The 16,926-nt window shown below is 35.8% G+C and overlaps 2 protein-coding genes across 2 annotated transcripts; one reads left to right on the forward strand and one right to left on the reverse strand.

Moving 5' to 3' along the window:
- Positions 1-302: 302 nt before the first annotated feature.
- LOC137742278 (xyloglucan 6-xylosyltransferase 2) lies at positions 303-1,996 on the forward strand. Its single transcript, XM_068482103.1, has one exon. It carries the CDS (start codon positions 441-443, stop codon positions 1,788-1,790), a length of 1,350 nt encoding a protein of 449 aa, XP_068338204.1. The 5' UTR covers positions 303-440; the 3' UTR covers positions 1,791-1,996.
- A 533-nt stretch (positions 1,997-2,529) lies between these two features.
- On the reverse strand, positions 2,530-3,201 carry LOC137742279 (translocator protein homolog). The gene has a single exon (XM_068482104.1). It carries the CDS (start codon positions 3,171-3,173, stop codon positions 2,604-2,606), a length of 570 nt encoding a protein of 189 aa, XP_068338205.1. The 5' UTR covers positions 3,174-3,201; the 3' UTR covers positions 2,530-2,603.
- Between the last annotated feature and the right edge of the window lie 13,725 nt (positions 3,202-16,926).

Consider the following 16,926-nt stretch of genomic DNA (forward strand, 5'->3'; position numbering starts at 1 on the left):
ATTAACAGAGTTCAGCAGACAAGTAATATTCTACTTTTTAAATCACTCTAATATGTAAAGAGAGAAGTGAAACTCGAGTGAAAAAGGAGAGACGAACTCCCTATTCATGCATTGGTTTTGCCTTTAAACGGATGATAGTGGGCCTAATCGTCCTCCCAAGTGGGTCCAAACTCTAAAGGCCCAAACCACAAAACATTTTTCAGTTGGCTTTTTGTTTGGTCTGTTTCTTTCAGCTGCCGTACTATTTTAACAAAACACGTGTGTTTTAGCTGACATTTTAAACATCGTACAGATTTCCGACAGGAGCTTAGAAATCTTTGTACGAAGTCCAATTCTGTCAAAATTCTGGATTCTAGGGTTTCCACTGCCACTCCCCCGCCCACCAAAATTTCCCAAAATCCCCAATTTATTTATGTTCAATTGAGGTTTCAATTTTAGCTATGTTATTAGAGAAATGCTTGGGAGCTCAACGATCGCGACGGATCCAGAGAGCTCTCCGGCACTCCAAGGTCACGATCCTCTGCCTCGTCCTCACGGTGGTCGTCCTTCGGGGCACGATCGGAGCCGGCAAGTTCGGAACCCCGGAACAGGACTTCCTCGAGATTCGCGACCACTTCTACTCCCGCAAGCGGGCGGAGGCCCACCGCGTCCTGGAGGAGGTCCACGCGACACCGTCGGACCCCAACAACTACAACGCCTTCGATATTAAGAAGCTCCTTGTCGATGAAGGTGAGGAGGAACAGCTCGACCCGAATAAGCCATACACTCTCGGACCCAAGATTTCGAATTGGGACGAGTTGAGGTCGAAATGGCTGAGGGAAAACCCTAATTTCCCAAATTTCATCGGGCCTGGTAAGCCCCGGGTGCTTCTGGTGACTGGGTCTTCGCCGAAACCCTGCGAAAATCCGGTAGGTGATCATTACTTGTTGAAGTCGATTAAGAACAAAATTGATTATTGTAGATTACATGGGATTGAGGTTTTTTACAATATGGCTCTTTTGGATGCTGAAATGGCGGGTTTCTGGGCCAAGCTTCCGTTGATTCGGAAGCTCCTTTTGTCCCACCCGGAGGTTGAGTTTCTATGGTGGATGGATAGTGATGCAATGTTTACAGATATGGCGTTTGAATTGCCATGGGAGAGGTACAAAGATTCCAACTTTGTGATGCACGGGTGGAACAAGACGGTTTATGATGAGAAAAGTTGGATTGGGCTGAATACCGGGAGTTTTTTGTTGAGGAATACGCAGTGGTCGTTGGATATGCTCGATGCTTGGGCTCCGATGGGACCGAAAGGGAAAATCAGGGAGGAGGCCGGGAAGGTACTCACTAAGGAATTGAAGGGTAGGCCGATTTTCGAAGCTGATGATCAGTCAGCCATGGTCTACATTTTGGCCACTCAAAGACAGAAGTGGGGTGATAAGGTTTATCTTGAGAGTGGATATTATTTGCATGGATATTGGGGGATTTTGGTTGATAGATATGAAGAAATGATTGAGAATTATCGCCCTGGTTTGGGCGACCACCGGTGGCCACTGGTGACGCATTTTGTAGGTTGCAAGCCGTGCGGAAAATTAGCAGATTACCCGGTTGAGAGATGCTTGAAGCAGATGGATAGAGCTTTTAACTTTGGGGACAATCAGATTCTTCACATCTATGGTTTCACGCACCGGTCATTGGGTAGTAGAAGAGTTAAGAGAGTTAGGAACGAGATAAACAATCCGCTCGAGGTTAAAGATGAACATGGATTGCTTCATCCGGCATTCAAGGCCGCCAAGGTATCGTCTTCTTAGTTCACTCGTGTTACTAGGATTTGTTACACTCTGTATGTTTTCTGTACTCCCTGTGCTAGTTGTGGAGATAGTATTCTTTTGTACCTTATAAATTTGCGTACCACTTCCGTTATGAAATGAGAGAGATTATCTATTGTATCCAAAATTCCAATTCAATTTTGTAGACATTATTGTATAAATATTCATAATGTGGTGAGACCTGTTCAGACTTGTGTTTGTGGATTATGTAACACACATGGCGATTGACAATCTTATGATGGATTTTCCCTGAGTTATTACTTTAGCGGAGAAACTTTCCTATCCCGAGATGTATACATCGTGTGATGGGATATGTATACATCCCGGGCCAGGATAGGCCGGGATAGGAAAGTCTCTCCTACCAAGCTAGTTCATTTCTCACTGGTTTTTGGGATTTCGATCTCGAGACTGGAATTCTTATATACTCTGGCTGTTTATGCTTCATTTGTGCCCCTATATCTAAAGACGATTGCTTGAACACATGATACAAATCCTGCAACTTTTCGGTTGTAAGGCTGCACTTACCACCTAGACTAGCCCATCATGACGTTTGGAAGATATTCCTGCTTGAAAATGCTTTTAAAATAACTAAAAAGTGCAAAATTGCCAAAAGCGCTATGGCATGAAAACTTAATTACTCATGGATAACACTTTGAATTGTTTTCTAAAAGAAGCACTTGTTGGCTTCTTGCATGAAAGGCTCAAGTACTTTTACAGGAAGTGCTTCTAATAGAATTTATCATTTCTAAACGGACCTTGCAAGACACAAAAGGTTATAGTAATTAAATTGACATTTCAGTGGAATACAAGCTTCAGATTTACAACGGCCAAAAACGCAACCCATGCCAAACTCGGCTTCATAAGATCGGCGGCGACCGGATTCACATCCTTAAACACCCGAGAACACCCGATCATCGCCCCGAACATCCCCATGCACACGAACAACCCGACCCACGGTGCCCCCGCCCCGAACACAATCGGATCCCAAATCAAGCTCAACCCTAGCTGGGCCAAGTAAATGGGCAGAGCCATCGGGTTCTTATGGAAACCACCTTCGGCCCACACTAACCAAGCGGCCAGGCCCATGAGGAAGCTGGAGGCCATGCAGGTTAACCGCAGGGCCCACAAGGGAGGGATCCAGAAGGGCTTGGATCCGACGCGGTAGGGGTCGGATGAGCCTGCGTAGATAGCGATGAGGTGGAGAGAGACGGGGATTGCGACGGCCACGGCTAAGGACCTAAGGCCGCGTTTGGCCATATCCATTCTCATGTCCTTTTTGCTTCTGTAACCGCTCTTCTTCCCGGCAGCGGCGGCGGCAGGATCCTCTGTCCTGCGTTGCTTGAGGTGGTCGGAATAATTATCCATTTTTCAGAGAGATGAATCACTGTGTCTTTTTTGTTTGTTTTTATGTTATAGTTTTATTGGAGGAATTTCAGGTGGGAATTATATACAGGAGAGCGATTTTACAGGGATGACACGTGGGCGGAGGTGGAGGCAAGGAGCGGATGGGAACGGAACGTACACGTGGCTAATGGGGGATTATACACGTAGTAGCAGATGGTTAATGGTGGAAGCTGGGTGCAGAGCCAAAAACTCACAATGTCGGTTGCTGTTGTCATGCATGCATGCATGCATGCACGTAGGGGATAAGATTTGCAAAAGGGTGATAAGATACTCTTTAAACTTGTATTCATCCCTTTTCGAAAAGAAAAAAAAATTGTAATCATCCAAAGATGGGAGATAATTTTTTTGTTAATCTTAAGCTACATGACACCGGAGTATGACAGACTTCGACATTTAAAACCGTTAGATCCAATTCTTATGAAAGATAATTTTCTTATAATCTTAACTATTTTATATTAACGTGAGTCTTAATGAGTATGTAAAGAGTATGTAAATATTTTAGGAATCCTTTATTAGAACGGATATTTTATGAGGAAAACTAATGAAAAGACCTTGAAAACTTTGAATTTTAACGAAAATGACAACATAAAGGGTAAAGTAAATAGTAACATGATTGACTTTTTAGTGTAAAAATGTGGTTTTTCGTTAAAATGAACAGTATCGAAAGCTTTTCGTTAAAATTATCTATTTTATGTCCTTTTATGTTTCCTTGTGAATCAAGGATTATATGTATATATATTCTTAGTCTTGTGCATAATAAAATAGTAAGTAGTAAACTGTAAAGTTCTATTACACCGGAGTATGACAGACTCCGACATTTAAAACCGTTAGATCTAAGCCAAGAATTGAATCTGGCAGTTTAAATGTTGGGGAATGGATTGTTCTAAATGGAGTATGAATTTCCAGTTTATTGTTGAGAAACTACAAGCATCCAACAACAATAAAACGACCACTGAGGTTTTTCTAAGGGATTTATATTCTGTAACACAATATGTGTTGCGAATTGTATATTCTACACTTTCACCTTTCTGTAATGCTTTCTTTTGGGTCGGAAATTTATTAAAATTTATTAGGGAAACTTTAATTGGATTACTATCTATTATTACTCTCTACATTTATATTATATTTTAATTCTTCAACTCTCAGAGAGGCTTGTTAGCTTGAAGTTGCGCTTTATTAGCAGCTATTTAAATCAAACATTACTTCATAACCTACTCCGCTAAAAAAAACTTTAATATATGTAATTTATTTTTACATCCAACTAAATTAATTGATTATTAAAGGAAAAGAAGTACCAAAACCTACCACTAGAGAGAGAGAGAGATCAAAGTTATCGTTCTATTTCAAAGTCTATCAAAATCTGTGCATATGTAGCGTGAACGGAGACATGCTTTTATGAGAGATTTTTCAGTGTGATCGTTACACGAGACGGTACAGCATTTGTCCCTATATAAATGGTGGATATGTGTGTTAAAAGGTTAATTAATAACTTAAAAATTAAAATTTTCCACCATTTACATAAAAACACGTGGTGTACCATTTGTGTTCCCGTCATAACTAAAAATTTCTCTGCCTTTACAAAGTGCATACATAATTTCAAATAAATTGCACGATAGCCAAAAAACTAACAAAAACACAAGGTAGCTATTGAAATTCCAAACCACCAAACAAGTTTTAAGTTTAAACTTTATTTCTCATCCTTTTGAATCTCAGTTTCACGCGGTTGTGACAACTTCAGTCGCAGGTCCTTCCAGCTACGGCACAAATTGCAAGGGCATTTGGAATAGTGTTTCAATTCGTAACTTGTATCCCAAGTATCATGTGCCACCGCTTCCACTTCAAATGATGAACAAACTCCTTCACCATTCCCATCTTTCTTAACTAATTCTGTGTCAAGGACTTGTGCTGTACTCCATTCTCCTCCCCTAGATGAATAATTCAACAACGTTTAATTAGTAACACTGGCATTTTTTATTGAACCAAATCAAAAAGTAAATACATAGAGTATATACTAGCGAGTAGCTAAGTAATATCTAAAAATATATGTTGTGTTTATGTCGTGTTAAGGAGTTGTGTGTAAACTGGCCAGATCTACATCTACGTCAAAGCACACAAATGTAGAGTAAATCCAGAAAATGATTACCCATAAATTTTGTTAAGAGTCTTTTCCAAGAGTATGGCAGAGCCACCGGCTAGGTCATCTACCTTTTCCCCATTTTGAAAGAAACGGAATGTTGCTGCAATAGAAATGCACACATAGTAAATAATTATGGGTCTAGCCCCAAACTATAAGGTTGATTTAAAGTTGGCAGCCGATCTTGAAGACCCTACAAACATATAAATAGTCTGACATGAGCATAAATATAAAATTTTCGTGAATTTGAGTATCAATTTCTAGGATCTTCAAAGATCGTATGCCAGCTCGAAATTAACCCTATAATTTGTGAGGTTAACTGACCCAATTAACTTTTTATCTTAAGACAAACGAAAGCTAAAATTTATTTCCCAAATGTAGTATAATGTATGGTCATCATTACCAAATTATTAATTATGATATGGTACAAATTACATGTTACAACATAAATTAACGAATTTTATTTTGAATACAAATATAATTAAACATATGGTAAACATTAAACTAAGTATGAACATTGTATCCAAACAAAAAAAAAATTGAACCATTTACCGTACAATTGATATTGTATTCTCTCATTACATTAATGCGGTCGTCTTCTTTCTGCAGAGAGAATAAACAAATTTAAGTAATCTTGAGGCAATATAAGAAAACTATCATGATTGACAAATAATTTGGACAAAGTGAACAGAAGATCATTCTACAATGCCGTACCAGATGATCAATGATAATTTCATACAATGCTACATGTGGGAATTCCTTAGCCCACCTATTGATGACTGACTGTATGAAGCAAAAGTCTGCAGAAGAAGAGTAAACCCAGCATATGTTGAAAACTAGTACTTGGTTGAATGATTTGGCTGTTAAAAATAAATTCATAAGAACTTACCATCTATTCGAGCGTCAAAGAAGCAGAAGACCTCTGATGAAGATTTATCTATATCCCAATGAATTAATGAAAACACATAAGTAAAACCGCTTTACACTAAAATGTTTTCTCAAAACAGAACAGATTCAAACAAATTTAAGATCAAATTAGGATTAAAGTATATATATATATATATGTGTGTGTGTGTGTGTGTGTGTGTGTGTGTGTGTGTACCTGTATATATAATTGTGCAGAAGAGATTACCTTGAACTCTTTTAATCTCCAAATCATACTCATCTTTTTCATAAAAGGAGATTTCCGGGGGAACTGAAAAATAAAGTATTTGTGGGAGTTCATCCTTGATCCTGAGGTGTGCCACTGTAATCCAGTCTTATATTAACTTGAATCCTTTTTTTTCTTTTTTTTTTTTCTGGAAACCGTTCGCTTTTCTGCCAAGTTTTTTAATCCCAACTTAATATTTAAGAATAAGGTAGAAAACAACTTAGGGGTTGTTTAGTATTCTGATAAGTGTGCGTTAGGCAAAGATGCCCCTAAATGAAGGGAATTGATGTTGGGTATCGGCAGCGGAAGAGTAATGGGTAAAGTATAAAGCTAAATTTCTGAAAATAATTTCTTATATTGATGCAGGAAGGTGTTGTACAAAAGGGGGTCTGAGGGTCTTTTTTTCTTTCTGTTTTTTCTTGCATTCCATCTTTTAATTGAACTGTTTGATTTATGGTTTTACTCATGTAGTAATCTTGTAATTGCTATGAGATGTGTGTCTGCTTAAAGAACAAATATGATATCTTGTTATGCCTATTTCATTTTAGTTAGTCTAAATTGTTAACTCTCTATGTATGCAGGAAGACGAGTATAAAAGCATACTGGAAAAACTTAATATTCCCCGTATGGTAAATGATTTGACCCTTTAAATGTTGTTGGAGCTAATGTTCTTAATTAAGCTCCACTGTTTTAATTGTTCACATCTTTACCCTTAATTTGTTTCTAAAATACAATTTATATATTTTTTGCAGCCAACGTTTCATTTCTATCAAAACGGGAAAAAGGTAGCTGAGATAACCCGTAAGAGCTGGGAGAGTGATGCTTAATTACGAGATTTGCTTGAAAAAGACTCTTGCGGAACTCTACATGTAAGTATTTTTAAGATGGGTTTGGTTATCTACATACCGATTTTTACTTCTCACACATATCTCTCAATTTTCTATCGTTGGATCAAATGAATTGGAGTAGATCAATGGATAAAAATTAGTAAGGGTGTGTGAGAAGTAAAAAAATGGTATGTGAATAGCATTACCCTTTCAAGATTACCTCAGGTTTGCGTGCTTTTTTAAATTTGTGTGAACACTTGACTTATGTTTTTTTTTTTTTTTCCTTTATTCTTGAAGCTAACGGAAGATTTGACACAAAATCGAGTATAATGTTCTAGGATTATACAACTGATCCCACTTAGTAGGATAAAGTGTATTTATTGAATTGTACAAATTAATAAAATAGTTGGTGAACCCTATTGTTGAATTTTCTCATCTTGCAGTCGTCGACCTACAGAAAGATCATCTGATAAGGAGAAGAGTACAGTTGAAGATACGTTGAGGTACAGAAAGATCACCTGGCAATGAGAGAAGGAGTTGATTCCTCAGGTGAAGCACCAACTACTTTGTTTTAGGAGCATGCATGGTGCGGAAACGGTTCGAAAAAGCGTTCATTTATTTTTATGGTGGGCTATGTATTATCAGGATGACTTGCAATACAAATATATCTGAAAATTCCTTATGAACATACTTTTCTCGATTGTTAAAATACAGAGTCGTACGTCTAATTTATTCGATCTGCTTGTCAGACTCGTCAAAAACAAATGCCTCCTTACTCCTCAGTTACACTTTGCCTTACGAAATCGGCAGAGCTTAACCCGTAATGGCATGGAGAGAGACGAAGTAAATTTTTGTTTCAAAAAAAAAGATGTCCATCTTCTCATCACCCAAAAGAAAAAGAGAACAATCTTATACAAAGTAGTTTTTGAACTTCATGAAATTAAGTTGCACTGTCGAAGGCTTTGCATACATGTTTCCTTCATCAATTGTGCTAAAATACATGTTTCCTATTCCTATTCTTGCATTCCGACCAAACAAAGGTTTTACTTCTTTCCTTATGCTATAAAGAAAATTGATTAGGTAATTCAAATTGGAAAGGAGAAAACCTGATCTGAGAAAACAAAGCACTACGGAGCGGCGGAATGAGATTTTTTTTTTTTTTTTTTTTTTTTTAATTTTAATTTTCCTTTGTTGGACGGAAAAGCATTCTTTTTGGACGGAAAAGCATTCTTTTTTTTTTTTTTTTTTCTTCTCTCTTTTCGGTGAACGCAAACAGCTGTTTTTGATGGAACGATCATTATATAAAGGAAGTAGCAAACAATGCACATACAAATAGCAGTCTACAAACAATGCACATATAAAGGAAGTAGCAAACAATTTGTATACTTTTTGTAGCCAGCGTTTCATTTCTATCAAAACGGGAAAAAGGTAACTGAGATAACCCGTAAGAGCCGGGAGAGCGATGCTTATGAAATTTGCTTATTGTAAAGGTAATTCAAATTGAAAAGGAGAAAGCCTGATCTGAGAAACCAAAGCAGCAGCGGTAGAACGAGGCTTTTTTTTTTTTTTTTTTTTTTTTATTATTATTATTAATAATTTTCCTTTGGTGGACGGAAGAGCTTTCCTTTTTTTTTTTCTTTCTCTTTTCGGTGAACGCAAACTAGCTTTCCCTTTTGCTGTTTTTGATGGAACGATCATTATATAAAGGATGTAGCAAACAATGCCTTGAACATACAAACAACGGTCTGCTAATCTTCTTGGAGCTTTTGGAACGAAAGCTTCTTGGATGTTACTTGAAGACTTCTTGTTGTTCGGGATGCGGCGTTATGGTTTTCTTTCTCATCTTTATGAACTATGTTCATGCTCTTCACTACGACCACCAAATTCACTCAAGCCCTCTTCTTCTAGTCCCTTTTCTTTCAAACCCATCTCTCACGATTCAAATCTGAATTTTTGGCAATCACAAGAAAGATGGCTGTCCTCATTTTTTCAGGAGGTCCAACGAAAATTTCCGATCGTGAGTTTGTAAACCAAAACCCTCCACATCATTACCATATAAACTTATTTCCACATCTCTGTGAACTATTTTGTAGTAAAACTAACCAAAGCCCTCCAATTCATTACCATATAAACTTATTTCCACATCTCTCTGAACTGGAGGGCTTTGGTGAGTTTTACTACAAAATAGTTCACAGAGATGTGGAAATAGTTTATATGGTAATGATGTGGAGGGTTTTGGTTTACAAACTCACGAAGGGAATTTTTCGTTGGACCTCCTGAAAAAAGATGAGGACAGCCACCTTTGTTGTGATTGCCAAAAATTCAGATTTGAATAGTGAGAGATGGGTTTGAAAGACAAGGGACTAGAAGAAGAGGGCTTGAGTGAATTTGGCGGTGGTAGTGAAGAGCATGAACATAGTTGTGGTACCAAAAAAAATGTTGGCCGCAAAAGAAATGCACACATCAACGAAGGAAATTAATTTTGAGTCTATTGCATAAAACCCCAACCTATAAGTTTGAATCTTGATTCAAAGTTGTGAGCTGATCTTCAAGACCCTACAAACATATAAACAGTGTGAGTAGAAGACCCTACAAACATATAAACAGTGTGAGCAAAGGATGCGCACAAATGTAAAATTTTCGTGAGTTTGAGGATCAGTTGGTAGGATATCTTCAAAGATCTTATGCCAGCTTGAAAGCAACCCTATAATTTGTGAGGTTTCATGCAGCTGACCCAATTAAATAACTTAAAATATGTTTCCCAATCTATGTTAATATAATGTATGGTTATCTTTACCAAATTATTAATTATGATATGCTACAAATTACAAGTTACAACACAAATTAATGAATTTTTTTTTTTTTTTAAAAGTGCGACCCACAAACCAACAGATCTCTCCGCTTAACAAGAGTCGGAGAGAAATGTCTATCATACGTAGTCTTACTTTTGCTTTACAAATATAACTAAACATATGGTACAAATTACACTAAGTATTGAATATTACGTCAAAACAAAATCAGAAAATTACATTCTTTACTAATGATATCCTTACTAAAAGATTTTGCAAGTGTGCTTGGATGGGAATATGAGATTCTGGGACAAAACTACACTTAGAGCATGATGGATCTATGGAAGCTGTGAAAGCCGATGGAAAACATTATTGTAGCTCATTGTCTATAATGTCAAATTTTTATTTTTTTTCTATATGATTTGGATTTTTTATTTATTTTTCATCTATGTTGTCAAATTTTTTATATGTATGAAATAAAAATTCATTTAGATTAAGTTTTGCTTTAGTATCTTCAAGCCTTTGGGGGCTGTACTTAGTTTTGCAATGTTAAATTCAAGCTCTATTTTATTCACTTCTCTTTGTATAACAGCAGAGCATGCAAACATTAAACACTTTTGAAGCCTATGGTTCTAAAAATTTTTAACGGTATCGGTGGAAATATCAATGCAAATTGTGAAAATATCGATGAATATCTATATCAGTTGTTTTCAATAAAAATGATGAAAATTTGTTAATAGATCTGGACATACTTCCGTTTATCTATAAATTACTTTATATGAAACTTTTCAAGAAAATAAAGGATGTTTAATCTCGTGAATTCAGTTTTTGACTTTGACATTGACTTCTTTGATGTTATTTGCCACAATGGAACTTCCGACATAGAACTGAAAAAAGTTAAGGAGCGCTACGGCAAAAAAATCGACTTTGAATAGATACACATCATGAATCGTCAAATATGCACCAATGGTGCCTCTAAGGAGCTGGAAAGTGTGACAGAGGTGCTGGCTCGAACCGAAGACATAGGTGTTGCATCATGCAACTTTGCCATCAGTGCTTAGGAATTTGGTCCGTATGTGGGTTTATTCCAAGTTAAGTGAAGCCAAAGACTCAAACAACAAATCAAACAAAATGTATACGAAGGACTTGGATAAATATTTCATGGATAAAGGCATTTGCTATCACGGTAACCATAAATGGATGTCAAAAATCTACGTGCGGTTTTCCCTGAAGAACATGAGTGCTTATGATAATGTTCTGATGGATTTCCTTGCATGCTCAGCCAACATCCTAAAATATACGCTTCATTAGGTAATGTAAAACTTAATACTCAATTTTTTTTTCCCGGTAAAAGTTGAAATCTAATTTATGTTTCTTTCATTCCGATAGGTGCAATATCAATCTGCGTTCGACCCAAAACAAATAACCACATTTGAACAAAAACTAGCTGCTGAGATTGATATCATGCTCACTACGATCTAGCCTGAGTGTTTAGATGAGCTGTTTGAGTTGATAATTTTAGCTCAAAAGAGCACAACTCCAAGTTGGCATCCGAAGGGAGTCCCTTGGTACCTTTCGAGCATATTATTGGCCAAATAGAAACTCTACGCGTAAGTATTTTCCATATTACTTTACATTAATTTGTGTCCTTTTGCATATTCGTGAAAACTGTTTTTACTGGTTCTAATAAACTTTAATGGTATCGATGGAAATATTAATACAAATTTGTGAAAATATTGATGAATATATCTATATCAGCTGTCTTCGATGAAAATGATGAAAATTTGTTAAAAAATGTGGACATTTAAAATGAAACTTCATATGACAGTTTGCCAGTATTGAACTGATATGTTAGAAATAACAATGAAATTTGTCGACTTTACCTGAAATTTAAGTTTTTTCAATAACTTGTAAAACTTAGAGTTCAAACCATTTTCATATCTTTCTCTGATTTCCGACCGATATTTCCACAACTGTATGGATGAAATTTCAAACACTGATTATGATACATAAAAAAATGAAATAAAGGTAACATCAAAAAAGAAACATTGCTTAGTTTAGTTGACTTTTTTTTGCTAAAGTTCGGTTTAGTTGACTATAGGTGAGCATACTAATTAAATTTAATATGGCTGAATATTTCTGTTTTTGATTGATAATTTCCAAAGTTATGATATACAATTATTTATAAGAATGAACTCTATAATTGATTCGTATAATTCATACAATTGATACAAGTAGGAAAGTAAATATCTAGCTACAATCAATATTGAGTAGAAAGGTAATCATTCCAACATATTTGCTCAAATTGCGTTGATTAAATGTTAATCTAGGCAAATATCTTGTATGACTGTTGACTTTCTCAACAATACTTGTATAAGTTGCGATATTGTCATAATTTGTATTAATAGTGCAACTTATTCAAGTATATTGACCTACTGAATGTTGGCACGTGCTAAAAGTTTGATCAACTAAACTAAGAGTGGAAGATAGATTTTTTATTTTTGTTATTTTTGTTTTTTGTTTTTTTGAACAAACGATTATCTACACTAAAGGGGAAGGGGGTGGACTTAGTCTCACAATGAGCTAACAATAATGTGACTCAAACTCGTCTTTGGTGAAAATCGAATCTAAGACATCTTACTTATAAATAAAAAGGAATATTACTCGACTGTAATACTAACTTGGCAAATTTAATTTTTTAATCTTAGGTACCACACACACCGTCGAGTATGACAACCTTCAACATTTAGAACCGTTAGATCCAACCAAGAGTTGATTTAACTTTCCAATTGAACCCGTATTTAGTATCACTTGTTACTCTCTACACCTACATTATATTTTAATTTATCCATTTTTTTCAGCAACATGGAAGAAAAAGAGAAAAGAAACATTATGAACAACTAGTCTAGCTCTAGCGACCGCAAAGTAGTTATCAGAAAAAGTTTGAACTAAACAGGAAGAGATTTCGCAAGGTTTTGAAAATCCATCTCGCTATTTAAACTCAACTTATCTAACTCGTTAGATGTAAAATTATGTTCTCTATGAACATAGTGCAAATTAGTATTTCTTTAATCCCAACATTACTTTGTAAACTTACCCCACTCTAAGAAACTTAATGTAGTATATAAATTTATTTACACATCCAACTAAATTAATTGGTTATTAAAGGAAAAAAAAAGTACCAAGACCTAGCACTAGAGAGAAAGAGAGAGATTGAAAGTTATCGTTTCTATTTCAAAGTCTTAATCCAAATTCTACACATATGTAACCCGAACGGAGATATGCTTTTGCAAAAAAAATGACAAAACACAAGGTACGTAGCTATTGAAAACCAAACAAGTTTAAGCTTAGGATATTGTTATTCACACACTCTTGTTATTTTTTGTCCATTGATCATTATCTTTTTCAATTCATTTGATATGACTACAAATTAATAAGCGTGTGTAAGAGGTAAAAATGAGTATTTTGATAACACCACCTAAGTTTAAACCTTATTTCTTATCATTTTCAATCTCAGTTTCACGCTGTTGTGACAACTTTAGTCGCAGGTACTCCAGCTACAGCACAAATTGCAAGGGCATTTGGAATAGTGTTTCAATTCGTAACTTGTATCCCAAGTATCATGTGCCACTACTTCCACTTCAAATGATGAACAAACTCTTCACCATTCCTATCTTTCTTAACTTGTGTGTCAAGGACTTTTGTTGTACTCCATTCTTCTCCCCTACATGAATAATTCAACAAACTTTTAGTAGCTATTTTATGTCATTTATCCAATAAAAGAAGATATAGATATGTAAAATACAACATACATGTATGCGTTCATGATATTTCATTTGTTTATAATTGGTGAATAAAGGATGAAAGTAGGAGAAGGACATATGTCATGCTCGCGTCTCATGCCAATAAAATAAAAATGTAAACTCCACGTGTCTTTATTTTATTGGCACGAAACAAAATGTATGTTGTTCTTCAGAAGTAAACCAGCAAAAGTCCGGTGTTGTGTCAGGTGAATGGTAGCCGAATACTAATGGGTGAAGGATTGAAATAGCACAAACACAACACACAAAATTGTTAACGGATTTCCTGTTTAACACCTAGGGAATTGATTTTCACATACCCATTTTAGCTTCCTACACACCTCTGTTTAATCATAGCTGTTGGTTCCGTTTGATGTATCCAATGAAATGACCATAAATAGAGAGGTGTGTGTGAAAAGCACTTCCCTAACACCTATTCATAACAGAACTTGATCCTATATGTCCACACGATACCTGCACAGCAGGAAAAGGACCAAAAATATATGTTGTGCTTATGTCGAGTTAAGATGTTGTGTAAACTTGGCCAAATCTAAAACCACACAAACGGAAAGTAAATACAGAAAATGATTACCTATAAATTTTATTAAGAGTCTTTTCCAAGAGTATTGCAGAGCCACCGGCTAGGTCATCTACCTTCTCCCCATTTTGAAGAAACGGAATGTTGGCTGCAAAAGAAATGCACACATCAACAAAGGAAATTTTGGGCCTACGGCATAAAACCCCAAACTATAAGGTTGATTCAAAGTTAGAAGCCGATCTTGAAGACCCTGCAAACATATAAACAGTGTAAGTAAAGGATGCGCACAAATGTAAAATTTTCGTGAGTTTGAGGATCAGTTTGTAGGATATCTTCGAAGATCTTATGCCAGCTTGAAAGCAACCCTATAATTTATGAGGTTTCATGTAGCTGACCCAATTAAATAAGCGAAAATATGTTTCCCAAACTATGTTAATATAATGGATGGTTATCTTTACCAAATTATTAATTATGATATGGTACAAATTACAAGTTACAACACAAATTAATGAATTTTATTTTTAAAAAAAGGCGATCCCAAGCCAACAAAGCTCTCCGCTTAGCGAAAGTCGGAGAGAAACGTCTATCATACGTAGTCTTATCTTTGATTTACAAATATAACTAAACATAAGGTTCAAATTACAGTAAGTATCGAATATTACATCCAAACAAAACAAAACAGAAAAAAAAGAATCATTTACCGTACAATTGATATTGTACTCTCTCATTACATTATTACGGTTTCTTTCTGCAGAGAGAATACACAAATCTTAAGATCGACTAATCTTGCAGCAAAGCAAGAAAAATATCATAATTGTTAAAAACTAAAATGATTGGCAAAGGATTTGGACAAAATGAACAGAAGATCATTTTACAATGCCATAACAGATGATGAATGATGATTTCATACAATGCTACATGTGGGAATTCCTTAGCCCACCTATTGATGACTGAATGCATGAAGCAAAAGTCCGCAGAAGAAGAGTAAACTAAACATAAGTTGAAAAATAGTACTTGGTTGCATGATTTTGCCGTTGAAAGTAAATTCATAAGAACTTACCATCTGTTCGAGCGTCATAGAAGCAGAATACCGCTGACGAAGATTTATCTATTTCCCAATGAATTAATGAAGACACATAAGCTAAACTCCATTACACTAACAAGTTTTCTCAAAATAGAACAAATTCAAACAAATTTAAGATCAATTTAGGATTAAAATAAGTATTTTATATATATATATATATATATATATATATATATATATATATATATAATTGCGCTGAAGAGATTACCTTGAACTCTATTAATCTCCAAATCATACTAATCCTTTTCATACAAAGAAATTTCTGGGGGAACTGAAAAATAGGGTATTTGTGGTTACAGCAAAATGGGTGTAAACAACAAAAACACTGACCTGAAGGAGTGATAGAGTACCTACGAAGAGGCGCCGGTCTTCCCATGGCACGTGCATATCCCAAAATTTGATCCACATATCCAGTCAGGATAGTCTGATAAATTGATAAATAAAATAAAAATGAGATAGGGTGGGTTAGAGTTAGGGTTGAATTAGATACATGGAACAGAAAAGGCGGGGTTACAAACCTGAAGAGGAGGAGAAGGGGCGACTCCTGTGTTGCAGAAAATCAAGGTGGTGAAACCGGGACTGAAGTTAGGGTTAGGGTTTGGAGAGAATTACACAGATGAGCAAGAGCTGCACAAGGGTTAGGGTTGTTGCGACTGCGAAGCAAGTGTCGCGCCAAAACCCAATAATCCCTCATTTTAATTTTGATTGGGGAGTGTTTCTTTTCACAAGTTAATAGGGCCATCAAAAAAAAAAAAAAAGAAAAAAAAAAGGGGGCGCACACACACATACAATACCACTATTATGGTAAATGCAATTGACTAATAGACTCTTGATGAAGCTTGTCAATAAATTTTAGAGTTTTAAATCTTTCATCTTCTAACAATCTTATCACCAAATAGACGATTCCTGGTATTGGTGAATGACATGATGGTAGATAAGGCAACCTTAATGACTTTGTGAGTCTTCTCATACTCTTAAAGGATGAACTGTCGTAATAAAACTATCAATTGGTCCTTTTTTTAAGAAAAAAAATAGTTAAGAACTTTCTACCTTTTCCCTTGAAATCCATCTCCACAATAGTTTAGTTTTGGGAGACTTTTATGTGACAAGGACAACGATGATACAGTGATTTAAGTAAACTACACATTGACATGTTAAACATAAGACATTCAATACCGCTGTGTAAGTTTCTCTCCCTATTTTTCTTCAAGGAACAGCGTGCCAAGTCACCACCACAACATTGGGGCCTTATTTTGGGCTGGCCAATCCATAAAATATACATTATATTGGGCCTATGTTTTTGTTCACCGTCAACCCGGCCCGATTTCAAGCAAAGGTCAGATCAAGGACTATAGTATTCAAATCCAACGGTCAGGTCCAGTTTTAGTTTGT

The sequence above is a fragment of the Pyrus communis genome, chromosome 8 (genome assembly GCF_963583255.1).
Source record: "Pyrus communis chromosome 8, drPyrComm1.1, whole genome shotgun sequence".
NCBI lineage: Eukaryota > Viridiplantae > Streptophyta > Magnoliopsida > Rosales > Rosaceae > Pyrus > Pyrus communis.

Excerpts from the sequence above, each read along its gene's own strand:
- LOC137742279 (XM_068482104.1), bottom strand. The coding sequence starts at position 3,173 with ATGGATAATTATTCCGACCACCTCAAGCAACGCAGGACAGAGGATCCT.
- LOC137742278 (XM_068482103.1), top strand. The coding sequence starts at position 441 with ATGTTATTAGAGAAATGCTTGGGAGCTCAACGATCGCGACGGATCCAG.